We start from the raw sequence: 27,717 nt of genomic DNA on the forward strand, positions 1-27,717 counted from the left end.
TCACCCTATCTTTGACTCTTGAACTCCTGAGAGTGTTTATGGACTCATAGGAACTCTGGCATTATTAGTATTTTATAGTTATATTTATTTGTTAATTTTAGCAATTTTAAGTATTGTAATGGTCTTAGTGGTTATAGTTTTATGAGTTTTTAGTGAGTTTTAATCATAGATTTTATTATTTTTATTAATAAAGTTGTTCAATTTTAGATCACCTAGGTAAGGGTGGTGGATAGATGGGTGTTTATAATTAAATAAATCACAAGCTTCACACAACAGAGGATGATAGGGTATCCTGCTAAACGGTTGAAAGCCCTAGCTCATCCTACCCTGCTGGAATTCTGCATCACAATGCTATTTTAATTTTACATTGTTTTTTTTTAAAACCGTCCCTTTTTAGATCTTCAGGCTGTGGTTTCGCTGGAAAGAGGTTAATGTCATATGTCGACGAGCGACGAGAAAACTCGAAATGGACACTCCATCGTGTAATGATGAGTGCAATAAATAGCCAGCCTGTTCTCCATCCAAAAGGTGCTCATGTGGTGAGTCCAGTTGAGTTTCTGGTCAATGATTACCCCAAGGATGTTAGTAGGGAATCCAGTGATGGTAGCCCCATTGAATGGTGGTTAGATTGTCCCTTACTGGCGATGGTCACCATCTGGCAAGTGTTCCTTGCCACTTGTCAGCACTAGCCTAGATATTGTCCAATGAGTGTTGCATTTGAATATGGACTGGTTCAGTATCACTGAAAATAGTGAACATTGTGCACAGATGATTGCACAACCCCACTTCCTACCTTATGCTGGAGAGAAGGCCATTGATCAAACAGCTGAAGATGGTTGGGCCTCTACCACTACCCTGAGGAACTCCTGTAGAGATGACCAGCCAGCAACCATCTTCCTGTCAGGTATGACTCCAATTAGTAGAAATATTTTAGTGTGTATCATTGGTATGCAATAAGGTATACTTGCCATTGTCCTACCAGACCCTAGGGTAGCACTCAGACAACTGGTGGCAGTATAACCAGGAAGTCACCACTTACTTGACCCGAGGGGGTGGTGAGAGAGACAGAATAAAAAAAGCTTTCAGCCAATGTGGATTGAACATGGTTGACATGAACTCTGCACTGCAAGTGAGCCTTCCAGTCAACTGAACCCCTAGGTAAGCAATACAAGCACTGGAAAAGAAAAATGCCCTTGGTTTTAATTTGGAGACAGTGTTGGACTGGGGTATACAAAGTTAAAAATCGCAACACCAGGTTTAGTCCAACAGGTTTATTTGGAACCACTAGCTTTCGGAGTGCTGCTCCTTCATCAGGTGGTTATGATGGAGCAGCACCAGTGCTTCCAAGCAAGCCTGTTGGACTATAACTTGGTGTTGAGATTTTTAACTTTGCTCTTGGTTTTGAATGGAACGAACGGACATACCACATTTTTACAACTATTAGCCTAGTGTTCACAATGGCCCAACATTGTTTAGTATTATGAGAATTACAATTGAAAAAGGTGAAACAATGAACAGACAGTCCTACAAATACATACTGAGAATCACTGAAGGCCTTTAGAATTTCCCGGTCCAGAAAATTCCTTGTTATGTCATTAGCTTTAGTGCTTGAACTCTGTAGCTTTGTCTGATGCTCTTTTCTATCCAATAGAGAATCCAAGATTGGGAGATCAATCAGCTGTAACAGACGCAGAATTGCTTGTTCTTGCCATATCTCTTCAACCACTGGGGAAAAGAAGATTATGGAGGACATTAAAAAATAGCCTAACATGATCAAAACAGTTTGAGAAACCACCCCTACAACTCAGCCAGAAACAGTTTTAATGAAATTGTTAAGGCACACATGCTAAATTGTCATTCAGTGCTACACAAGGTTTACAGCAGAGTATCCATTTCACAAAGGCATCTTGCAAAGCATCAAAACTGAAGAGTGAACTGTGCAAGTGTTTATGATAATCTTCCATAATGGAAGATTGTTTTTATAGAACACATTCTTTAAAACACCCTCAAGATTGCAAACAGTCTAGATACTCTGCACATTATTGCAATTGGTCAAAGTTTGTTAAGTTACAAAATTTTAACCAGGTTTTACTTGTTCATACAACAGGGACTCAACACAAGGGAAATTAGGAATCAATTATAACTGTGGCCTTGCTAACACCCATATTCAGATAAAAAAGGTCAGTTACAACCTGCTGAGAAGTGCCATTTCTTTTGATTATTAAATCAATTCATACACATCCTGGTTTTGCAGATATTGAACCATTGAGAAATAACCCTTCACATGATACATTTACTCAGACTATTATGCTTCAGTATTACAACAAATTTTTGCAGACAAAAGTTGACCTACTTTAAAGATGAAATTGTAATCAGTTAGATTGTTAAAAGCTTAAAAAGTAAACAGATAAAAATCAAAAATCAGATGCAGCAAGCAGTACTAAAGTTAACATTGCAGTTAGTCTTTAATGGAGTGCAGATACTGGAAAAATCTAAAAATAATGGAGAAACTCAGTAGGTCTGGGAGCATATTTGCAGAGAAAGAGAAACAAAGTTAATGTTGAGTCCAATGTGACTTCAGAAGAGTTCCATCAAGCAAGTGATTTAGTGGTGTGAGGTTTTAAAAACCTCTAGTACAAAAAAGGTCAACATTTATTGACCTTGGAGGTGGGCAACTGCAAAGCAGTATTAATATTCTCCCACTGTGCTATTCAGACAGGATACTGTAGGGATTCTGATAAATTGTGAGATGAAAAGTGCTAAAACACCCAAATTGGAGATGGTGCCAGCCCATCACCCCACTCACCACCATCCAGGGCCCCAAATAGTCCTTCCAGGTGAGTAGCAGCTTCACCTGCCACTCCTCCAACCTAGTTTACTGTATCCGGTGCTCCCAACCACATTGGCGAGACCAAATGTAAACTAAGGGAAAGTTTCACCAAGCAGCTCAGCTGGGCCTGCAGGGGGACGACTGGACCACCCAACCACTGCCCATTTTAATTCCGCTTTCCAACATGGCCATCTTTGACCTCCTCTACTGCCATGACAAATCAAACCTCAAATTGGAGTAACTCCATCTTATTTTCCACCTGGGGAACCTATAGTCCAGAGGACTCAGTTCTCCAATTTCAAATGACCCCTCTGCCCAATTCTCTTCCCAGCTCCTTCACCTCCCTTCCATTCTTGGCCATCTACCAGATTCACTCCTCCCATTGATCAACCAGGTCATACTTTCTACTTGTATTCACCTATCCCCACCCTGCCTGCTGCCACCACCAACCCCCCCACAAACCCAAACTCCTTTAACACCCACCCCCAGTCCTGAAGAAAGGTTACACCCAAAAATATCAACTTCACCTGATGTGTCCTCCCAGCCTCCTGCCTGTCAAAGTCGAGACTGTGAGCAGGTCCTGCAGCTGGTTGGATTTCCCCCCTACATCTGCCTTTGCCTTCTGGAGGAACCCTTGGGAGTAAATGCTGAAGCCACCTCAGCAAATGTTGGATTTAATTGATCCTAGTTTTGTATTCAATTAATTTTTATTCCTGAACCTGGAAAAGACTATGAAACAGAAAACAACTTCTGCCCTTTATCACCACGTTTGAGCAGTTCTACAAGAGTCAGTGACCAAGGTCTATCAAATATTGTACGATAGGCCATTAAGTACTCATTCTTTGAGCTTGTATGGAAACAGTTGCATGGGAAATTTGGCACTCAGCTTTGGAAACCCATCTACCATGTTTCCTGTAGGAGAAACAGATAAGAAAACATTTGCATGAATACTAGCTGCAAAATATGACTGAGACAACTGTGGTGTATAAGTCAAGAACATGTAGCATTCATGTTAGCCAAGCTGAAGAGTTGTTCTACTGAACATTTCATAGTCTTAGGTGATGGCTGTCATTCAACATAAGCAACACGTACCTTGATGAGGCAACTGCGAAGTTCCAATGGATGAAGCAGCTACAGGTTTTAAATTCAAGTTACTGAGCAGTTCTTCTAAAGGACTGTCAGGAGGGTGGTTAGCAGTGGAAAAATGATCTGGTTCATGCCTAAAAGAAAGATTAAGACTTGTTCATACAACCAAGTTTATTCAACTATGTTCATATGAATTTGACAGCTTTTGGATTTGGGAGATGACATGAGGGTAATTGTTGAATTTATCTTAGCTATAGAAAGCTTGAACAATATACCATTGATTACATTTTCAACCCCATTACATTATTCATGTAAAAGTATGTGGGCATTAGGAAAGGGTTCCACATCTGGGGCTTTCATTTATCCTCCCTTCCCAGCATGCACTAGATAAACTTGTGAATCCATTAATAGAGTTTGACCTATTGCTTTGATAGAAGGTACCAGTGACCATGAAACTGAGTGTCAAAAATCCAACATCCTTGCTCAAATCTTTTCCAAACTGCAAGGGCTAAATGTATAGAGTCACCAGAAACACATCCATAGAACCAAAGTGAATAAGAATTTAAAAAGTTAAGAGTACAGATAACCTACCTTGCACTGATTAGCGCATCTGTGCAGCAAGATAGGTTAACTAGAAAATGCTGAACATACTCAGCAGGTCTGAGTGACCTGAGAAATATTTCATTGGAAATGGAAAAAATGTCTTGACTCAAAAGTCAACCATGTGCAGATACCACCTGCCCAGCTGAGTATTTCCAGCATTCACAATATTTGTTATTTGTATCAGTAAAAAAGAGTACTTAGTGGATTTTAGATTCCATCAATGCTAAGCTTGACAAAACTAATTTCAAGTCAATGAAAAGGTAAGGGGTCATTTGCTCTGGATCCAATAAAGACTGATCAGAGTATTGTCTAAATGGAGAGAATTCAGGGACTGTGGAGGAGCAGAGACTTGGAGGTGCAAGCATGGAAATAACTAAAAGCTAGCACAAAAAAAAGGTTAATGGAATGCTGGTCCTGACCTCAAGGGTAGGATAATTTACTTTAGAGTAAATACATTCAGTTCTAGGCACTACACTGCAAGGAAATGTTGGCCCACGAGAAGGAATTCACAACTATATCAGGTCCTAGAGGCATCGACTAAATTTGTTTTCCTTTTTAATCTAAAAGGGATCACCTAGTTAAGGTGTTTGTTGACTCCCAATTCAATCCCAATCTTTTGGGTCTCCCCTAATTCCTCTGGCGGAAAAAGGAATAACTTTAGATTTACAGCTAGGTTGTTCAGCATTATCAGGAAGCATTTGGTCATAAAAGACAACAAATCAAGAACATTTCTTTCCCTTTCACACCCCTGCCTCACTTCCCTCACCCCACCCAAGCTAATAACGGTTGAAAAAAAAAGGGAGGGGCTCATGGGTTGTCAATTGAGATCAAAGCCAAAACAGTATTTTTGATGAACAAAAATCTAAGGGTTATGAAACCATCAAGTGTAGTTGAGATCAGGATGATTTAGTGAAACAACACGGTTTTCCTGTACTTGTGGGTTTAAGCTAAAGGAAGGTTAGTCATTTGTACCTTTTGACAGCAAGCCAGAACAATACAGGTCCTCACTGGAACCTTGCACGTTGCTCCTGTTCAATTGTAAATGAAGGATAGAGGGACCTATCCTTATTAGTGATTCAAGCCAATTTCTGCATTCTCTGGACTACGTGTTGTGCAGACATACAAAACCATTTTCAGAATGTTAAAAATAGCTTCCAAAATTCAAAGTCCAAAACAGGTTCTAATTGTAATTATTGGTTGGGTTCAAGGTTTTTCCCCCCAGCACTGCAGTGAACAGCTGACAGTAATAAAACATTGCTGCCACGTCTAAGAAAGGTGGAAGGATGTCATATTTAAAATCTTGAACTTACCTCCTATGTAATCCATTGAATCCATGGCCAGAAGCTTGGCATTCATTCACAACATCAACCCATCTATGCACAGTGGTAAATCTGTACAAACTGCAGCTGTCTTCAAAAGCACATTCTTTATCCTTGCTAAAAAGCTTTGTGCCAACTGGTTCAAAGACCTTATTATCCATCAAAGCCTGACAAAGCCGCACCACTTTTGAGCGGGAAATTTGAACTTCTCCAAAATAACAATTCTGCAGAAGGTGACTCAGGATAAGATCGACAGCATCAGAACCAAGGAAACAGTCATTGTGATGTTTTAGATGGTGTCTGCGACGTTTCACCTCCACTTCTGACTGAAGGGCAACAATTATGTTACACCAAATATGAGTTGCTCTAAACTGTTTTGAAGTTGGCAATTCTGAAAGAGGAAAAACAAAAAGCAGTCTCAAACCGTAATACTAAAGTATCAACCCTGCCTCAGTGGATAACGCATTCACCGCATTCAAACAACATTGCAGAGTCTTGAGCATAATTCATCTAGTAAAGTGCTGAGGGAACACTAATTACTACTTTTCAGTGATATTAAAATCAGGCCTCTCCCCTGCTGGTGAAGGTTAAGAAACCCCATAAGACCCCACAAAAAAGTTAAAGGTGTTCTGGGTCAACACTTACAGAACAATTGGTCTGAACATTATGTTAAAGCAGTGGCTGGTACAGTTTTCCCTCCAAAAGACAGAAGGGAAATATAATAGAATTAAAAAGACTGAGAAATCAGGACAGAGGCACAAGTAAAAACTGTTTGCACCATTGGAAGGAAAGCATGAGTGCGCTGATTTAAGATAACCAGAAAAAGCAGTGGAAATAAGAAACTTTCACACACTTTATTGTATAGAAAGGATAAAGGGTCCAGTTGTACAAGAGATTCTAGCCAATTTCTACATTTTGCAGACGAGATTAGTTGCACAGGTCAGATTATATTGCCTTGAAGTATGGCGGAAGCTGATATCGTCACAAGGCCTTCTAAATGGATTTGGATTCAGATGGTTGAAATGCAGGGCATGATTGGGGGAGGGGGGGGAAGAGAAGGGAAGAGAGAGGAGGAGATAGGAGACTTGCTGATTTGAAAAGCCAATTGACACTTTTTCATCTGTCCTAGAACAATTGTGGATCTTAAATATTTTAATAAAGATCAGGGTAAAAACAGGTGCTCTTAAACCTACATGGATCATAAAATCATCTCAATTTAGTGTTCAGCTTTGGATACATTTTAAGGATAAGAAGCTTGGAGCATTTCAGTATAATCCCAGTGATGAACTTAGAGTTGAGTGCAGAACCTTGAGGGATGAAGCACTTTAGCTAAAGCTTGGGGTGGAGAACCTAGATTGTTCTGAGTAAAGTGGTTTGGTAATATTTCAGAATGTACAAGGTTTGGCAGGTTGGATAAAGTTGGTAAGGAAATACAGTTTCTATTTAGCTGATTTAACAAGGAAGAGGAGTTTAAATATGAGGTCATGACCTGGGCCTCTACTTGCAAAGACAGTGGTAGGAGAGGCAATTTCAAAAGAAATTGGATGCACACTGAAGAATAAATGTGGAAGACTACATGGATACAGCAAGGAAATAAAATGGTATTAACTGGATTGCTTTATAGAAAAAAAGCTAGGCCAAACAGCCAACTCTTGTGCCATCATGATTAACAAACCAAAGAAAGGTGCTCTTCACATTAAATAAGGGTGAAGAATTTAACAGAGCAGCAATTAAAAAAGAAAATCAGGAAAACTTTAGTAGCAGATGAATCAAATTACTACAAAGCATAACATTTAAATCAGTAATTGTTGAACAGATTTTAAAACCAGAGACTTAGTTATTTAGATTTTAGTTTTGGAAGCCAAATAATTATTTTCTGAAGTGGATAGATATCTGGAAGATTTTAAAAGTTACAGAAAAGCCAAGTGGGATTTGGTGATTAGCTCAGAGGTACAAGCCTAAAGAATTCCTTTAGCCCTGAATTAAATTTTGATTGTGAAGCTGAATGGTAAAAATGATATTTTACCATTTTCACAAGTAGAAAAAAAACAAGGTATTTTAAACCACTTCAAAACAGATGTTTAAAGTATATTCACATAAATATGGAATACAATTAACAGAATTTACCAGAGAGTAAATAGTGTTAGCTTGACCATTTTTTAATGGGATGGTGTTGCTGGCTGGGCAGCATTGATCACCCAACTGTAGTTGCCCTTAAGGTGGTGGCGAGTTGCCTTCTTGAACCACTGCAGTCCACAAGATAATTAAATTTGACAAGGGATTTTAACAATTTAAAAACCTGTCCTTAATACTGTTCTACATGAAAATAGAAAGCAAAAAAACCTTAGACTTTGACAACAGAAACCCCAGAAAAATAATCCAAACTTCTATAGAGGGGTTCTGCTGTGAGCAAGATGTGTTCATCTACACAAGTCAATCCATTGTTTCATTTTATATTCTAGACATAACTGCTTATCTCTGGAGAACATTTGATCAATTTTGAGTATCAACTTTCTGAAATGAGTGGTCTAATTAGAACCACATCACCTGCTCATTTCAAATTAACCTAAAATTTGAAAGTTATGCCTGAATCAGCTCCCACCACCTGTGCAAACAGTACATTCCAGGACATAACTCACCACATAAAATCTTCATTGCAATTATGAAAATACTGTGACTTTAAGCAGTGTATTTTGTCCTTTTCTTCAAAAAGGAAGGGATTGAATCAGAGGTTGAATGACCTGCTCCAGGCTAACAAAGTAAACAGCTCAAAGTGCCTTGGTGTTTTTTTTTAAAAACAGTGGAATAGAAGCAGCATCAAGGGATGGGATCAACCTCCTACAGAACCAGGACTTTAGTTTTAACTTTGTTGCTGAGGTCTTGAAGGTGGAGGAAAGCTGTTACTCCTGTTATAGCCTAAAAGCTCAATTCTCTTCCTGCTGCTAAAATTGCATACTAGACACTATTGGATTTGCCTTTGCCAAGGGTTTGCTACAGGATGTTATATTAAACAGCAACTGTTCCAATAGTTAAATTTATTATTCTGTTGCAATTTTCAAAAGATTTAAAGTTTGATCAATTCTTTGTATTTTAACTATAAAATGGGTTCTTCAAGCCTGGTAGTTTGAGTTTCAAATTTGTCTGGAACATCACTATACTTGCCTTTTAAAACTAGAAACTCAACTATTTTAATGTATGAGGGAGTTTGGTCTGGTCCATATAGTGTAATAATCAGCAAAATTTGAAGATGACTAAATTACCACTGATAAGAGTTTCTCCCTTATATACTCAAAACTATTCATGTTATCATCCAAACATTTCTCCTTAACCATCTCAAATGGAGTGCAACCCCAGCTTCTCCCACCTCTGAACACATCATTCTTTTCTCCCAGCTGCCACTATTTTGCAAGTCTTTTCACCCTCAAGCCTGGAAATTCCATTGTTCCCAGGTTGTTGTATCGCCATTTTCCAGAGGGTTGAGAACCTGTGGAATGCTTATCAAGAATGCAGCGGATTGTCATGAAAATCAATATTTAAGGCACAAAGATTCTTGATGGTTCCCAGAAAGGTCGAGTAGGCAAGAGTGTGAAATTCAGACCACAATCAGATCAGCCATCTTGAATTGCCGAATAGGTATGAGATGACAATAGTTTATTCCTGTTAATTCATGTTCATATGAAAATCAGAATCCCACAGTACAGATACAGGCTGTTCAGCCCATCAGGTGTGCACCAACTCTCTGAAGACCATACCACTGAAACCCACCCTACACCTGCATCCCATGTTTCCTGTGGCTAATCCACCCAGCCTACACATCCTTGGAAACTGGTGCAATTTAGGATGACCAGACCAAACCTGTACATCTTTGGACTATGGGGAAGAATATGCAAATTCAACAGTCACTCAAGGCTGGAAACAAACCCAGGTCCCTGATGTTGAGGCAGCTCTAACTGTAGTGCCAACATGTCATCCCAACAGACATATTCCAACCTTTTCAGGCGTTCAGCAAATTTCCCTGGCTTCTGCTTTCTAACTTGAACGAACTGCCTTCTAAACTTACCATCTCACCTTGACGAGAAGATTTGTGTACACCCTCCCTTTTGTATGTTTATGCATATCCTTAGAAAATGTTGCCCTTTTAGTTACATTCTATTCTTCCTCAAAATCATTAAGTTTAAATAAATTTTCAAGTGTTTACAATTTCAATTGCCACACGTCTTACCCATTTCACACATCTACCAGAAGTCCAATTCTGTCAACTTCAAGCTTTGAAAGAGCACAGGAGCACAAGTGCACATTTTGGTCTAATTAGCATTTATGAAAAGGAAAGGCTCTAATTCGGAGGGATACCACTCAACTTTCTCCTGCCTGAGAAACAACCACTGTCACTCTTAACCAATTCTTTTATTTCAGTTGTTCTTAAATATTTTACTTAGGACTTTGCCCAACCCTTTTTGAAATTCTAAAAGTAAGAAAGCAACCACACATCAGCCACATTAAGCCATCTGGTGCCTCAGAGCACAACTAGAAGTTCATAAAATGTCAAACTCATGCTTTTTCACAGTTAATTTTTAAAGTCATTAGTTCATATCTTTCTAAACATTAGTTATCCCTGCTTGTCTGTAAAGTGGTCACCCAAATCAATCCAACTAGTCTAATTGCCTGGCTTATCCTTGAGAGTTTTGGGGAAAAGTGACTGCTCAAAACAAGTATCTAATCCTGATCACCAGGAATGTAATGACAACCCTGGGTTCCATCATCCACAAGGAAATATAGGACAGCAAAAGCCAAGTTCTTCAGACACTAACCACAAATGGGAGTGACTAAAAGACAGGACGATATTTACTTATTGCATACCCAAATTTCATTACCAATGTTAGTAAGTTAACATTGTTATGCTAATTTACAGCCAAGTTAACCGTCAATACAAGTAGCTTCCAAACTACAACCAATCTTGTATAATAAGGTAGAATTAAGTTCTCCTCCAAATCTAACAAGAATATCCAAAAATCTGTTAAAAAGCACAACTCCAGGTTTAGTCAGAAGCACTAGCTTTTGGAGGGCTGCTCCTTCAGGTAATTGTGGAGCAGGACCATAAGACAGCTATATATTTGCTATAAGTTGTCTTATAGTCCTGAAGGCGCAGCACTCCAAAGCTTGTGCTTCCAAATAAACCTATTGGACCATAACCTTGTGTAGTGATTTTCGGCTTTATTCACCCTAATCCAACATCAGCTCCTCCTCAAAAATCTATGGCATTCTTTACTTCACAATGGTTCACAAGTGGAAAGACTGTCTGCACGAAGGAACATCTATTGACTTTGCAAGTAAAATACTGAAAAGTCTGATTCAGAACCCTTTTTCCCTTAATGAAAAATTTAAAAACTGCATGGCTGAGGCTTACTAATTTCTATGCCAAACAGCAATTGCAGCCTCTCTCCGTGAAGAGAGAAGGTCATTAAACTGGGATTAAAGTATTTGGCAACACCATTCACTAGTGTTCCAGGATACTGCGAATATCACAAACAAGGTTACAGGAACTTAAAAGCTATGACATCCATGCAAAACAATATGCAAATAATGACCAACTTGCATGGCATCTGTAAAGAAATAAAAGTGCTTGAAGGTATAATATTCAAATTAACATTATAACAAGCCACCCAATAAGGGATATTAGGTCAAATGCTTTGCCCAAGTGGCAAATGCTTTGTCCAAGGGGATCTCAAAGGCAAAGGATAAACAGAGCAGTGCAAGGAATGCCAGCTTTAAGGACTAATCTTAAAATCAGGATGCAAGAGGCCAGAATTGGATAGACACAGGTCAAAGGGTTATGGGGCTGGAGAATATTAGAGCTAGGAGAGGCAAAGATGTGGACGAACTTGAAAGACCAGACTGAGAATTTTGTGAAAAGTCAAGGTTATTGACTAACCAAGATGTAGCTTAAACAGGTATTGTGGACAAAATGACATCTGCTTCAAGTTAAAAATGCATTTTTGGATGAGCAAGTTTAAGGATTAAATGAGAGGGGCTGATTAGGAATATTAAAACAGTCCGGTCTGGATGTGACAAGACAATCAGTATTTCAGCAGATGACCCAAGACAAGGGTGGATTAGAGTGATGTCTGGCCTGTTTTTGACTCATTTTAGTGCAGGAGCAAATATGGAATCAAACTCATGACAGACTAAAATCAAAATCTGAAATAGCCTCAGACAGTTGCTAGAGAGAAGCATAAAACTGGTGATAAGAGTTTGTGGGTGGTACCAAAAAGCAATTATTTCAATTTTCATATTTATCACTTGAGATCAGATTCTATACATAGGTCAGAGAATGGTAACAGTTAGCTAACCAGATTAACTGGCCTATTTCAATTAGGTTTTGAATGGAATGAGAGAGATTAAACTTTGCAACCCATAAAACCACAATATTGACAATAAGAGGCATGATCATCATTTTCCAACAGGCATGTCAGTACTTTTCCCAGTCATGGGATGACAATAGTACCAGGTACACTTTGTGCAAGACATAACATTAATTCTGTGTGAGATGGATTTATCTTTGAAGGGGAGAATCTATTCAGTAGAACAAGCAACCAGTGGACTTTTACTAATGCATGGACCAATAAAAATTGCTTTGGTAAAAGATGCAACACAGCTAAACAGATAAAATCAGTCCCCAAAGTAGGATGAAGGAAAAAACCCAGTATTCATGGAGAAATGCTAGCCAGGTTACAATTATTACTAGATGTTATGGTCAAACTCCAAACCAGGTGAATTCTGCATGTGTAGTTACATACGTTCATAAAAGGCCATGTGAAACTATGACAGGACAGAAGAAACTAATTATAATTCATGCATGTACAATGTTCACATTTCTTCCTCCACTTAATTCATACTCATTAAAATGGCAATAGTTGACACATGAACTGTTAGTGTCAAGCATAATCTAAATTGTTATTTAATTTGCCTTTTCTAGTTTGCATCTATTTTTGTCCATAGACAAAATGGTGCAAGAACTTTAAAAATATTTTTTATTCACACCTTAGTGATCTCTGGCCTGATTAGCAACAAGTTTTGTTTCCACAATTTATTCATGGTGGTTAGTCACTAAACACTCAAAAGAGGCTGTTAACATTTTTTGAAATAAAACTTTTACATAAGGATAAAGTGAGTTATACTACACCAGAACGAGTTGAAACAATTTTAAAATAAGTGTTGATTCAGGGAGAGCTTGCCAATTGGATACAAAATTGGCTTGATGGTAGGAGACAGAAGGGAGTGCTGATGGAAAATTGTGACTAGTGTTGCACAGGGATTAGTCCTGGGTCCACTATTGTCTGTCATTTAACAAACTTCAGTTGAGAATTTAGCAGGCATAATTAGCAAGTTTGCAGGTGACACCAAAATTGGTGGTGTAGTGGACAGTGAAGATGGTTATCTAAGAATGCAAAACAACTTGTTCAATTGGGCCAGTGCGCTGAGGAGTGGCAGATGGATTTTCATTTGGACAAAATGCACAGTACTGCATTTTGATAAAATGATTAAGAGCAGAACTTGGTTAATGGTAGGGTTCTAAGTAATGTTGTTGAACAAAGACATGAGTTCAACTACATAATTCTTTGACAGTTGTGTCACAGATAGACAGGGTGGTACACTTGCCCCCATTGCTGAGACCATTGAGTATGGAGTTGGGATGTCATGTGGTTCTACAGGATGTGACACCATATTTGGAGCATTGTGTACAGTTCTGGTCACCCTGCTATTGGAAAGATATTAAATTGGAGAGGGTTCAGAAAAGGAAATTGCTGGGACTGGAGAGAGTTGAGGAGAGGCTGGGACTTTCTTTACTGGAGGTTTAGGGTGAGGGGGAAGATCAAAGAGACCGAGGGGCAATTCTTTCAGAGGCTGGTATGTGTATGGAATGAGCTGCTAGAGGAAGTGGTGGAAGCTGGTACAATTGCAACATTAAAAGGCATCTGGATGGGTATATGAATAGGAAGGGTTTAAAGAAATATGGACCAGGTGCTGGCAAGTGGGACGAGATTGGGTGGGGATATCTGGTTGGCATGGACCAGTTGGACCGAAGTGTCTGTTTCCATGCTGTATATCTGACTATGGAGCATAGGGAGGTCAAGGGGTGACCTTGGAGGTTTATAAAATCACAAGGGGCACAGATAAATGAATAGCCATTGCTAGGTAGCACTATTTTTTGTGTCCTCATTACTAAATGAGGTATTAAGTTCAAAGCTTCAAAAATTTCATTTAAGGACATGCAAACAAATTTCCAGAATCTTACACCATTTAGAAATCAAATAAAGCTAAAACCTATTTAAGAGAAATATAAAATCACTTCAGAACCAATGCTTCAAAACTAATCATGAAGCTTCATCACAAACCAAAAGCATAAAAAACATGGAGCTTCAAACCAGGTATGCTATTGTACTAAGTAAATCCACGCTGGAGCCTCAACATCATAGCTAAAGTTCGATGTTAAGAGCACGGTGGCCTCACAGGGACCTGGGTTTGATTCCCACCTGTCTGTGTGGAGTTTGCACATTCTCCCAGTGTCTGCGTGGATTTCCTCCCACAATCCAAAGATGTGCAGGTCAGGTGAATTGGCCATGCTAAATTACACCCACATTAGTAAGGGGTAAATATAGGGTAGGGGAATGGGTCTGGGTGGGTTTCTCTTCAGAGGAGCGTGTGGACTTGTTGGGCCGAGGGGCTTGTCTCCAAACTGTAGAGAATCTAATCTAAATTTGCTTTCTTACAATCTGAAAACAATGATAACAAAGCAAATTAACTACCAACAGTTAGACGACCAAGTTCTAGTGTAAAATTAAAAATCACAACACCAGGTTATAGTCTAACAGGTTTAATTGGAAGCACTAGCTTTCGGAGAGTCACTCCTTCACTACCACATGAAGGAGCGACGCTCCGTAAACTAGTGTTTCCAATTAAACCTGTTGGACTATAATCTGGTGTTGTGATTTTCAACTTTGTACACCCCAGTCCAACACCGGCATCTCCAAATCAAGTTTAGTATGGCTGAGTTGTGCACTCTGGAGATAGTGAAGTCTGCAGATGCTGGAGATCAGAGCTGGAAATGTGTTGCTGGAAAAGCACAGGTCAGGCAGCATCCAGGGAACAGGAGAATCGACGTTTCGGGCATAAGCCCTTCCTGAAGAAGGGCTTATGCCCGAAACGTCGATTCTCCTGTTCCCTGGATGCTGCCTGACCTGCTGCGCTTTTCCAGCAACACATTTCCAGCTCTGGAGATAAATGCATTCACAACTGGTTAGGACAGAGACACGTTGGACTGCACCACAACTGAAAGTGAGCACAAACGCCGAGGGTTTTCGACCCACGTGATCTAATGGTGTAATCAGCAACCCCAAATAACTAATACAAGGCAACTGAAACCGAAGTCAAACAGTCAGCCCATCACATTTAATTTTAAGCTATGTAAAAGATGAACTACTCAAATTCAACACAGCGTAGAGTGCTTCCTGTTGGGCTATAACCTGGTGTGATTTTTAACTTCCTATTCTGACTAAGCCCAAGTACAGCTTTTCTCCAGAAATCCATTGATCTAATCCATATCAAACTCACTCACTCGATTTTCTTTTATCAAAGAAAGTTGGGAGCCAATGCAGTTCACTATCTCTGGGTTTAATTAGTTTGGTCCCTCCACTCCCCTTTTCTAATCACCCCCACACAACATCTTGGTTTTTAAAAAATTGCTCAATTGATCCAGATGGTACGAAACTAGTAACCTCATCCCTAGAATGATCTTTACACTATAGAATACTTTCAGGCAAGATGTTTACAACACCGTGACACAAAGTTCTGAGAAAACTAAATCGTTCAATTCGATTTCAGGAATTGAAAGCTATTGAAGTAAGTATCTACAAAGGCGCTACGCAAATGTGGCTACTGGAAATTCTCCTCTCCCCCCCCCAAAGACGATGCAGTTCGCTCACATTAACGCCTCATTTCTTCAGACCATTAGCCAGAGCCTGTTTCCAGTCAGGCAGATTGAGGAGTCAGAAATAAAGCAAAATAGCCCACCCAGATGGTAGCTCGCTGAAGTCCCCCGGTTCCTACGCTGGCCTCCAGTGGTCTGCAATCAGCCTCTGCCACCCCAACTCTCGGCAGTTAGCGGACCGCGACCCCAAAAACAGCCCCACTTACCCGGACGAGCCATTCTGCCGTACTGGCATTGTTAAAAGAGTAAACGGTGGGGCGGAGAAACCGACACAGCAGAAATTGGGAGATTTCCAGGCTGCACTTGGCGTGCTGCTTCAGTTAATCCCTGCTCCGGGAATGTGGATGGAGGCTGATGCAAATCTAAAAGGCGTCGACCAACAAGTGGGGGTGGGGGTACAAGATGAAGGCAGCTGAGTTTGGGGGGGAGAAAGTCAGGTCATATGTTTATGAAGACAACTTTATGGACTGGAGTGGATTGTACGAGAAATTCCTGCGCACTCCCCTTTGTATTTAAACATTAACTTTGCTTGACTGCGTTGCTAAATTTAGGGAACAATGCTTACATTGCACGATATGGGAGAGAGGGCATGTAGGTACGTAATCACAGAAAGTCAACAGCTTGCGAGAAACTTTGCTTTTAGCTGAGGGAAGCAGTTTCAATGACAACGTGAGTCATACCTGCCCTGCGCGCCGGACTCAGAGCTGCCGGGTTCAGGGTCAAACTCATCAGCCGCGCTCTCTCCTGTACTGTTGCCATTATCCAAGGAGGTGGGAACTAAACAACCCTCATTCCTTCCTCAATATAACCTCAGGGTTGGCCTCTACTGATTGGAGCCGGCCTCCACTCTGCAAAAGTAATGAGCAGAGGCACGTGCCAACCCCCCGCCGTTCTGAATGAAGTCATTAAACATGGGATTTGGAGGTATCATTGGAATCCAATCATGGCTGAGAGTAAGCTCGCTGAACTGTGAGTCAAAAGTGGGTTAAACTGCTGCTTCTTAAGGTGTGGCAATAATCACAGAATCATTCCAGTCCAGAGGGAGGTCGTTCGGCCCATTCTGCCTGCACTTGTTCTATCATCCAGTGCCAATCTCCTTCCTCTTATCCCTAGCATTTCTCACTAAATAATCATCTTGAACTTGCCTCCGGCACATTTCCACATAGTAACCACTGGGCTATGATAAAGCTTTTACCTCCCATCATCCTTGCTTTTTTGCACATCACTTTAAACCTATGCCTTCTTATTCCTTTGTTTCGTTTTCAAACTGCAACATTATCTACTCTAGTCAGCCCACTAATTTAAAAATCACACAACATCAAGTTATAGTCCAACAGGTTTATTTGAAAGCACTAGCTTTCAGAGCGCAGCTCACCACATGGTGAAGGAACAGCGCTCAGAAAGCTAGTGCTTCCAAATAAACCTGTTGGACTATAACCTAGTGTTGTGTGATTTTTAACTTTGTACACCCCAGTCCAACACCAGCATCTCCAAATCATCCCACTAACCACTTTGACAACCTTGTCTCAGTCCCACTTCTATCTATCCCAGCAACATAGGGCTAGTTAAACTGTGAGGCTTTGCTGAGATGGTAATCCCGATAGCAAATATATTCATGAAAATAAACAGTGGCTGATCCTTGGTAATTTCAAGTGACTGAGCTGTGACTGTTTCCTCTGGCAGCTTGTCCCATTGAAAGAAAGAAAATTGCTGACGCACTGATTTTAATAGTTTGTGTGGATGATTACCTAGCGTTTTGGCATTGCTCAGGGGCACCAGGCTCTGATTATCAATTCTCACCAGTTCATTTCAAATCTCTGTGATCAGATTTTGTCCTCCTTTGCTGATTTCCCCATCTAATCTTTGAAGAAGGGTTTACTGGTGTGTTTCCCATTCTGATTCATTCAGAATCAGTTCAAGACCCACTCTAGATATTAAAACGAAGGCTGATATTTCATTGTTGAACTGAAAAGTGCTGCTCTGATGGTCTTTCAGATGTGTTATTCAAAGGAATTGGTGCAAAAGCTCTCATGGCAATATGTTGAAGAGTTGGGGTGTTATCTTTGATACTCTAGCCAAAGTCATGATTGTCTGTCTGATCATTGCTACTTGCTTCATTTCCTACAACTTAATATTGATTATGTTTAAAAAGCACTTCATTAGGCTAAAACATAGCGAAAATAATGTAAAGGTGACTAATTTTCCTTTCAAATATTAACAGTATGCATTTATGTAGGGCAGTAACTCTAAAGCATATCATATTAGCATTATCAAATGTAATCTGACACTGAGCCATAATGGGACTGGAGGTTTTAAGGAGCACTTTAAATGAGGAGAAAGGCAATGAGGTTTGAGGAGGGAGTTCCAGAGATTGGGGTCGACTTAGCTGGTAAAACAACTACCAATGTTAGATCAAAGGACATTAGGGGTTCAGAGGATTACAGACTGGTGCAGGGATACAAATTAAAATCAAGGATGAATTTGAAGCATTTAGCCAGCAATACGTGAAGAAGAATGAGACTTGGTGAGAATTAGAAGATGGGCAGCAGAATTTTAGATGAATTGTGCGGCCAACATTGTAAGAGTTACTCCTAGGAATAATAAAGGCAGTGTACAGGTGCCCTTTGCCCAAGAAGAGGAATTCATTTAAATAAAACAATAATTAAAAATAAACACAGAAACTGCAGGAAAACCTCAACAGCATCCACGGAGAGACAAAGTAGAGAATCAGAAGTGACTCACAGAAGGAGGTCAATTTTCCCATCATATTTGCACCAGTTCTTCAAACAAGCATTATTACCTAATGCCAATTTCCTGCTTTTTCCCCATATCTTGCATGTTATTTTGATCCAAATAATTGTCCAATGCCCACTTAAATATCTCAATTGAATTGACCTTCAATTGATGAATTCCATGCCTTAAATACTCAGTGTGAAAAATGTTTTTTTTTAATCACTTCACATTTGCTCCTTTGAAAATCACTTTAAATCTATACCCTCTCATTCTTGATCCTTTTATAAGAAGGAAAGGGTTCTCTCTATCCACTCTATCTAGTCCCCTCATGATTTTGAAAACTATAATCTGATCTCTTCTCAGAATTCCTCTTATCATCCTCCTTCTCAATAAAGACAATACTCCCAACTTCTTCAATTTATCCTCATCTCTGGAACCATTCTTGTAAATTGTTTCTATACTCTCTTTGATGTGTTTACATCCTTCCTATAGTGTGATTTCATGAATGCCTTCCTTTCAAAACTTCAATGTCAATTTACAGCTCAAGTGACAAATTAAAATCAAATTATATATATCTGAGCAAACTTATGGTGTATTCTTCATATTCAGATATTACAGAGACCAAATTGTTTTGACTATTTCACTAATGTTTCACTAATGAACTTGAGTTATTTGAAGATGTCACAGGCAAAGTGGATAATGAGAAATGTGTCGATGTAATATGTCATCCATTTACGCTACACAATTGCTGAAGATTATTTATGTCCAAATTTCATGCAAGAATTTTAAAAGAAGCATTAATCAAGCAGAAATACATCTTCACCGACAGGGCTTAATTACTAACAAGTGAATTGTTCTCCTCTGCAATCGTTTTATTCTGTTAATATGCAAACTGTTGTGGAAAGCATTCCAGTTGCTTGCTTCTAAAGCTTGGGTGTGCCAAGATGGTGTGCATTTGGCAAGGTGTCTTATTGAAAGAAAGACATAAAATTATACTGAAACTCCAGAAATGTTACACTGGTAACTGGGTGGTTTCTACATGTACGGGCTGAAATCAACCCCACACATTACTGCTGTAAATACAATAACTTCACGTGAGCTGTTCTTTTGTTTGTTGGGGCCATATGTAAAATAAGCAGCACTGGGTCTTAGAATGCAGTGTAGAAAAGGCCCAACTGATTGACAAAAGTCACAAATACCACTGTTACAATATAAATCAGTTGTGCAAAACATTCTTAAAATGGGGTTACATTTCTACTACTCTTAAGATTCCCAGACAGTCAAGGCCAATGTGTACCTCAAAAGAATGTCATCTGAGAACTGGATTGGATTCAGTGTCAATAGATTCTAAGAGCAGAATTTTCCCCTCTGTGGAGATGGTGAGAAAGGTGGGAAATAGTTGGTCCTAGAGAGATACTCGACACTTCTCCCCTGTGAATTAGGTACAAGGCAGGGTAGTCCATTACAGATTTTCTTGACTCACTAGCAAACAAAGTCCTTTAGTGGTCTGGTCATGTAACCACCACGTAAGGGATTCATTTCTCTCTTCCCTGATTATCCACCTTCCCAGCAGAGAGAGAACTGGCTGACTGGGTCACTTGTCTGCTGGGTTAGGGGGAACCCTTTACTTGCCTCATTCAGGAGGGCAATTGGAAGCATGGATGAGGAGTAACCAGATTCTCTCTGAAAGTCAACTCCTACCCTTGTCTCAGACACCCTGACAACACTCTCCCATGACTCTCCACCCTGTGAGAAGCAAAGGAAATCACTTTTCTTTTGTCATTGGATTCCCTAAAGACTAGACCTGGACCAACAGTCTTTAAGATCCACAAGTTTTAACAAAGGACAGTCAGCACTTAATAAGATGATTGGCTCACAACCTGGTATGTTTTGTCAGAAAGCTAGTCCCTTTTTTTTACTAAAAGCTATGCCTTGGCTCAAGGGTGCTCTGTCCTTGATCTCTTTCAGAGGGATATTCAACTAGGCCAGGCTCCAATCAGTCTAGTTTGATACAGAGGTGAAAAGGATTTGTGAGGCCTTTTGTTTATATATAAACAGATGAGACATCGGGCAAAAGTGGTCATGTTTTAAAAGTGACCTGTATAATGAAAAGGGAGTGGTCAGTTCTCTAGCTGAGCAGTTTAGTTCATTCCTGAAGTGGTGAGGAGTTCAACAGTGAGCTGGGTGGAAACTTTCTCTCTCTCTCTTCCTGCCCTTCAACTTCAACCTGTCAGCATGTGTTTCATTTATGCTGATGTTTAAAGGTAGTTTGCTTATTGGAACTGTTGTTTATATTTGGGACAGCATAATTAAGTCTAGTTTGGATAAACTGAGTTCTGTAAGAGCTCTTTATTTCTGTTCTTTGCGTTTCAATGTGTAATTTTGTGAATACATTTTTGTCTGTTTTAATATCTAGTAGTCAACCTAGATAACTTCAGGTAATTTTCACTGTAAACTTATTGAAACAAATTGCAGTTTTATGGTCTGGGCTGCCTGCTTAAGAATGTTTTGAGTGGTCTGGCCTAGTCCATAACAGATTGGGGGCTCTTTGCGGGATTTTAAACAGCGAGTGGTAGGAGCTAGTGTCTTTATTTTGGGTGTTGGTTTCGTTGGGTAGGCAGACAAAGCTTGGGATGGTATTGGCTCTTTCAGTCACCAGAAGTCTTCTGGAAGTGGATGTGGTGACTTTGGAAGGTTTGCAAAAGGTGCAAAAGGCCAAGCTGCAGAAATTAGCAGCGAAGCTGGAATTGGAACTGCCTGCTTCTGAAAGGAAAGGAGAGATAATTATAGCAATAGCTCAGCATTTAAACTTGCTGGAGAAACCATCAAAAACTATAGAGATGGCAAGAACTCAAGTGCAAATGAAGCAGTTTGAGTTAGAGGTGAGAGGTAGGGAAAGGGCAGCAGAAATGAAACAGTTTGAGTCACAATTAAAAGCAGAAGAGGGGGACAAAGAGGGAGCAGCAGAACAGAGCGAAAAAGAGAGAGCAGCAGAAGAGAGGGAAAAAGAGAAAGCAGAGAAAGAAAACGAGAGAGCTTTTGAACTTCAAAAACTGACATTTAAAAAGGAAAGTCAGCTTAAAAGGCTGGAGAAAAAAGACTGAGGGTAGGCTTAGTGAGGAAGTAGTGCAAATTCATGTGGAAGAGCAGAAAGTTAAAACAGCGAGGTTAGCAGCTGGAGTGGCTGATGATTATGAGCTGGTCCATAAAACACGGTTTGGCTTCCAGAATCAATTGCAGTCCATGAGGGATAGAAATTGGGGCAAGAGAAATCCTCACATGGAAAGGGAAAGATAGAGCTCAGTGAAGATCATAAAGATAACTTACCACTTGAGGGGAACAAAGAAGTTAGAAAGCTCTGATGTTTTCATTGTAATAAAGTGGGCCACACAAAATCAGTGTTGATGGGCTCGGAGAAAGCCAGATGTAGGAAAACCAGATAAGCCTGGGACTTTTGTTGGACTAGTAACAAAAAGCACAAGGGAAGTTAGACAATTGCCTCAGAGTGTACAAGATGATCAGAAGTTGATTAAAGAGGAATGCCAGATTTGCTTAAAAAAATACATGGCAAGGGATAAGTTTATTCACATAGGCCAGGAGCAGTAGGTAAGGAGGTTACAATATTAAGGGACACAGAATCCTCCCATGCTGAAGGATGAGGAGATATGCACTCCCGAGGGACTATTGCCAGTAAAGGTACTGGTAACAGGAATTCATGGTGAGACAAAGAGTGCTCAGTTATGTAAAGTGAGGTTAGAGAGTCCAGAGAAGAGTAGAGAATTTGTGGTAGGAGTACTGGACAAATTCTCAGTTCCAGCAATACAGTTTCTCCTTGCAAATGATATAACTGATTCACCAGTAGGCGTGCTGCCTACCTTAGTTGAAAAGCCAGTGGAGAAGTAGGCAACTGAAGAAATGAAGGATCTTTATTCAAGAATTTTCCCTGATTGTGTGATCATAAGATCACAGAGGCACAAGCTGAAGCTGGAGAGATCAGAAGGCACAGACGAGGAAGCTGACATAGCATTACCTGAGACCTTTTCTGATCAGATAAGTGTAACAGAGATGGAAAAATAGGTAAACATGCAAGTATCTTTAGCTATGCTAAGCTGATAGAGTTACAGCAGAAAGATGAGAACTTAAAACAGTTGTATCAAAAGGCATTTACAGAGAAGGAAAGTGAGTGCATTCCTCCGTGTTATTACTTAATAAATGATGTCTTAATGAGGAAATGGAGACCATCACACATTCAAGCAGATGAGAAATGGGCAGAAATTAGTCAAATTGTTTTACCAGTGGGGTATAGAAAGGAGGTGCTGCAAGTGGCACATGAGCTACCACTTGGAGGTCATTTAGGGGTGAGGAAAACACAGGCTAAAATACAAAGACATTTTTACTGGCCTGGAAGTGTTGAATTTTGCCAGACATGTCATACATGTCAGCTAATCGGAAAACCACAGGCAGTAATAAAACCTGCACCTTTAATAACTATTTCAGCATTTGAGGAAGCTTTCACAACAGTCTTGATTGATTGCATAGGTCCCCTACCGCAAACAAAAAGTTGGAATGAGTATTTATTAACAATAATGGACGTGTTGACTAGATTTCCAGAGGCAATCCCATTACACAAGATCACAGCTAACCGGTGTAGAAGAACTACTTTAAATTTCAGCTTAGCAGAGCTAAAGATACAGACTGCCAATAGAGATTCAGTCAGATCCAGGATCAAACTTTACAACCAAACTATTCAAGGAGATTATGGATAACCTGGGATTAAAGCAATTCAAATCTACTGCATACCACCTGGAATAGCAGGGAGTGCTAGAGAGATGGCATCAAACTTTAAAGACTATGTTGAGGGCACATGGTCAGGATGATCCAGATGATTGGGATAAGGGAGTTCCGTTTGAATGATTCGACCAAATTCAGTCCATTTGAATTAATATTTGGGCATGAAGTAAGAGGACTGTTAAAATTGATTAAGGAGAAATTAATAAGTCAGGATTCAGAGACCACCCATTTGGACTATGTGTCAAATTTTAGAAGACGTCTAAATAGAGCTGGAGAGTTGGCTAGATAGCATTTAAAAGTGTCACAGCATTGCAATGAAACAGGAAGTGGATAAGAAATCACAAATTCACAATTTTGCAATTGGGGATATGGTATTGGTATTACTTCCAGTAACAGGTGAGCTTTTAAAAGCGAGGTTTAGTGGACCGTATCAAATTGAGAAGAAATTGAGTGAGGTGAACTACTTGATAAGGACTCCAGACAGGAAGAAATATCGCAGAGTGTATCATGTGAATATTTTGATAGGGAAGGAAAGCAAGAGGAGAAGGTGTTAATGATTACAGCTCAGAAGGAAGGATCAAGTTCAGAGGATACTGAATTGGACATTCCTCAATCCAAATTGGACAATGAGGAAGTTGTCAAAAATTGAGATAAATTATTGAGTTACCTTTCACAAGAAAATCAAATTGATCTCAAAGAGTTATTAGCGCTGAAAAATGTGTTGCTGGAAAAACGCAGCAGGTCAGACAGCATCAAAGGAGCAGGAGAATCGATGTTTCAGGCATGAGCCGTTCTTCAGGAATGAGGAGAGTGTGCCAAGCAGGCTAAGATAAAAGGTAGGGAGGAGGGACTTGGGGGAGGGGCGTTGGAAATGCAATAGGTGGAAGGAGGTTAAGGTGAGGGTGATAGGCCAGAGTGGGGGTGGGGGGCGGAGAGGTCAGGAAGAAGGTTGCAGGTCAAGAAGGCGGTGCTGAGTTCAAGGGTTGGGACTGAGACAAGATGGGGGGAGGGGAAATGAGGAAACTGGAGAAATCTGAATTCATCCCTTGTGGTTGGAGGGTTCCTAGGCGGAAGATGAGGCGCTCTTCCTCCAGCTGTCGTGTTGCCATGGTCTGGCGATGGAGGAGTCCAAGGACCTGCATGTCCTTGGTGGAGTGGGAGGGGGAGTTGAAGTGTTGAGCCACGGGGTGGTTGGGTTGGTTGGGTTGGTTGGTCCGGGTGTCCCAGAGGTGTTCTCTGAAACGTTCCGCAAGGAGATGGCCTATCTTCCCAATATAGAAGAGGCCACATTGGGTGCAGCGGATGCAGTAAATGATGTGTGTGGAGGTGCAGGTGAATTTGTGGTGGATATGGAAGGATCCATTGGGGCCTTGGAGGGAAGTAAAGGGGAGAGGTGTGGGCGCAAGTTTTGCATTTCTTGCGGTTGCAGGGAAAGGTGCTGGGATTGGAGGTTGGGTTGGTGAGGAGTGTAGACCTGACAAGGGAGTCACGGAGGGAGTGGTCTTTTCGGAACGCTGATAGAGGAGGGGAAGGGAGGGAAATATATCCCTGGTGGTGGGGTCCGTTTGGAGGTGGCGGAAATGATGACGGATGATATGATGTATATGGAGGTTGGTGGGGTGGTAGGTGAGGACCAGTGGGAGAAATGCAAAACTTGCGCCCACACCTCACCTTAACCTCTTTCCACCTATCACATTTCCAACGCCCCTCCCCCAAGTCCCTCCTTCCTACTTTTTATCTTAGCCTGCTTGGCACACTCTCCTTGTTCCTGAAGAAGGGCTCATGCCCGAAACGTCGATTCTGCTGCTCCTTTGATGCTGCCTGACCTGCTGTGCTTTTCCAGCAACACATTTTTCAGCTCTGATCTCCAGCATCTGCAGTCCTCACTTTCTCCTCAAAGAGTTATTACTATCACATTGTGAGATATGTGGAATTAAACTGGGAGCACTGTGCATTATGTAGATATAAGAGATGCGGTTCTGATTAAGCAACATCCTTATGGGCATAACCCTCTAAAGATGGCACAGGTTCTGAAGGAGATTGAGCGCATGCTCCAAGATGGCATAATCAAAGTGAGTTACAGTGACTGGAGCTCACCCATAGTTATGGTGCCAAAGCCAGATGGTACCCAACGGTTATGTATGGACTATCGCAAAATCGACGCCGTTACAAAGATTGATGCATCTCCAGTTCCACGGTTGGAGGACTGTGTCGAAAAAGTGGGACAAGCAATTTATATTTCTAAGCTGGACTTGCTTAGAGGCTACTGGCAAGTGCCTCTGTCAGAGATAGCAAAGGCAATTTTGTCTTTCCAATGCCACATGGACTATATCAATTCAAAGTCATGCCATTTGGTATGAAAAATGCTCCAGCCACATTAGTCACAAGACTGACTAATAAGGCCATTGCTGGATTACCAAACTGTGTGGTGTATATTGATGACTTGGTGATTTTTAGTCACTCATGGAAGGAACATTTATAGCATTTATCGGACTCGTTTGATTGACGTCGGAAGGGAGGCTTGGTGGTAAACCTATCTAAAAGTGAATTTGCCAAAGCCAGAGTCACCTTCCTGGGCCATGTTATTGAACACGGACAAATCGCCCCACGGGATGCGAAAACAAAAGTAATTGGGGAATTTCCCAAACGATCGACGAAGAAAGCAGTACTACGGTTCCTGGGGTTGAGCGGATTTTACTGAAAGTTTGTGTCGAACCTTAATAGTGTAGCTGCTCAACTCACAGAATTGTAAAAAAGGGCAAGTTTCAGTGGACAGCAGACTGTCAAAAGGCATTTGACAGCATATAAACTTTGTTAACTACTGCCCCAGTATTAGCCACACTGGATTACATGAGGTCTTTCAAGGTGGCTATCGATGCCAGTGATGTGGGTGTTGGTGCGGTATTCCCGCAGGAGGATGACGAAGGAATAGAAAGACCCACTGGGTATTTTTCCAGGATGTTAAACGTTCATCAACAGAAATATTCAATGGTGGAGAAAGAGACTTTAAGCTTGGTGTTGGCATTACAATATTTTAGCGTTTATACTACCAGCAATGCATCTGAGACAATTGTATACATTGATCACAACCCATTGACATTTGTGGAAAATTTTAAGGACAAAAATGCCAGACTGTTTAGATGGAGCTTGTTGTTGCAGCCATTCAATTTGACAATTGTGCATGTGGCAGGTCGTGAAAATGTGATTGCAGACGCATTATTGAGACTCTAATGAGATATGGAGGCATTCGGTGGTGGGTGTACCGTGACCTGAATTTGAATGTGGTTGTGCTTGTTTGCATGTTTATAGTTAATATAGTGTATATGTGGATTTAAACTACTAACTGGGTTTTGAAGGGTTAAAAATGAAGCCATCTTTAAACAGTGAAATTCACAACTAAGCTTGAAGGAACTGTTGGGCAAAGTTCACAGCACAGAATCAGATAAGTTAATTGTTGTGTTAAGTCTGTCCAAGAGAAAGGCTGCAGTAGTGGATTCTTTCTTGATTATATGTTTTTGGAGATAAGTCTCTTGATTAAACTTAAAATATAAGCCATTGCTATTAATTTAACCTGGGGCAGTGTTTGTAGAGGAATAAGAGAGTGTTATTTTCTGGGTCTGTAGATTGTGAAGGAGCAAAAATGGCCTTTACAGTGATATGTACTTCTTGTCAGATGTGAGGGTTTAAAGAGAGTTTAAGGGTTACTGCGGATTATATCTGCCATAAATGCTGTTGGAAGCGAATCTTATCAGATCAAGTGGATCAGTTGGAGAGACAAATAGAAGCAATGAGGAATGTGCAACAGCAACAATATGTGATGGATGGCAGTTATAGAAAGGGGGGAAAGTCTCAGATACAGTCACATAGATGGGTTAACTCCAGGAAGGGTAAGAGAGGTAGGCAACTAGAGCAGGAGTCTTTTGTGGATATACCCATTTCAAACAGGTATGCTGTTTTGGAAAATGTAGGGGGTGATGGATTCTCAGGGGAACGTAGCACAAACAGCCAAGTTTCTGGTATTGAGACTGGCTCTAATGCAACAAGGGGTACGTCGGCTTCCAAGAGATCAATTGTGTTAGGGGATTCTGTAGTCAGAAGTACAGACAGATGTTTCTGTGGCCAGCAGAGAAAAAGCAGAATGGTGTGTTGTTTCCCTGGTGCCAGGATCAAGGATGTCTCAGAGAGGGTGCAGAATGTTCTCACGATGGAGAGGGGCCAGCAGGAGGTCATTGTCCAAATTGGAACCAACGACATTGGAAGGGAAAAGGTTGAGACTCTGAAGGGAGATTACAGAGAGTTAGATAGAAATTTAAAAAGGAGGTCCTCAAGGGTAGTAATATCTGGATTACTCCCAGTGCTATGAGCTAGTG

General features: G+C 40.5%; 1 protein-coding gene across 3 annotated transcripts in view; it reads right to left on the minus strand.

The window, feature by feature from the left end:
• Positions 1-16,639, minus strand: part of depdc7a (DEP domain containing 7, paralog a) — a 53,295-nt gene extending 36,656 nt beyond the window's left edge. For 2 of the 3 annotated variants that reach the window (XM_087996342.1, XM_043705524.2), the window contains exons 1-4: positions 16,504-16,639; positions 5,830-6,229; positions 3,923-4,050; positions 1,539-1,725 (exon numbers count right to left, since the gene is read on the minus strand). In XM_087996342.1, the coding sequence (XP_087852468.1) occupies positions 1,539-1,725; positions 3,923-4,050; positions 5,830-6,229; positions 16,504-16,582 (794 nt within the window). In that variant the 5' untranslated portion in view covers positions 16,583-16,639. Of the gene's footprint in view, positions 1-1,538; positions 1,726-3,922; positions 4,051-5,829; positions 6,230-16,029; positions 16,258-16,503 lie in introns of those variants that run through there. The other variant, XM_043705525.2, reaches the window with a different exon arrangement.
• Between the last annotated feature and the right edge of the window lie 11,078 nt (positions 16,640-27,717).

This window comes from Chiloscyllium plagiosum, unplaced genomic scaffold (assembly GCF_037043375.1).
Source record: "Chiloscyllium plagiosum isolate Xiang-an unplaced genomic scaffold, Cpla_swu_hap1 HiC_scaffold_18, whole genome shotgun sequence".
Lineage (NCBI taxonomy): Eukaryota > Metazoa > Chordata > Chondrichthyes > Orectolobiformes > Hemiscylliidae > Chiloscyllium > Chiloscyllium plagiosum.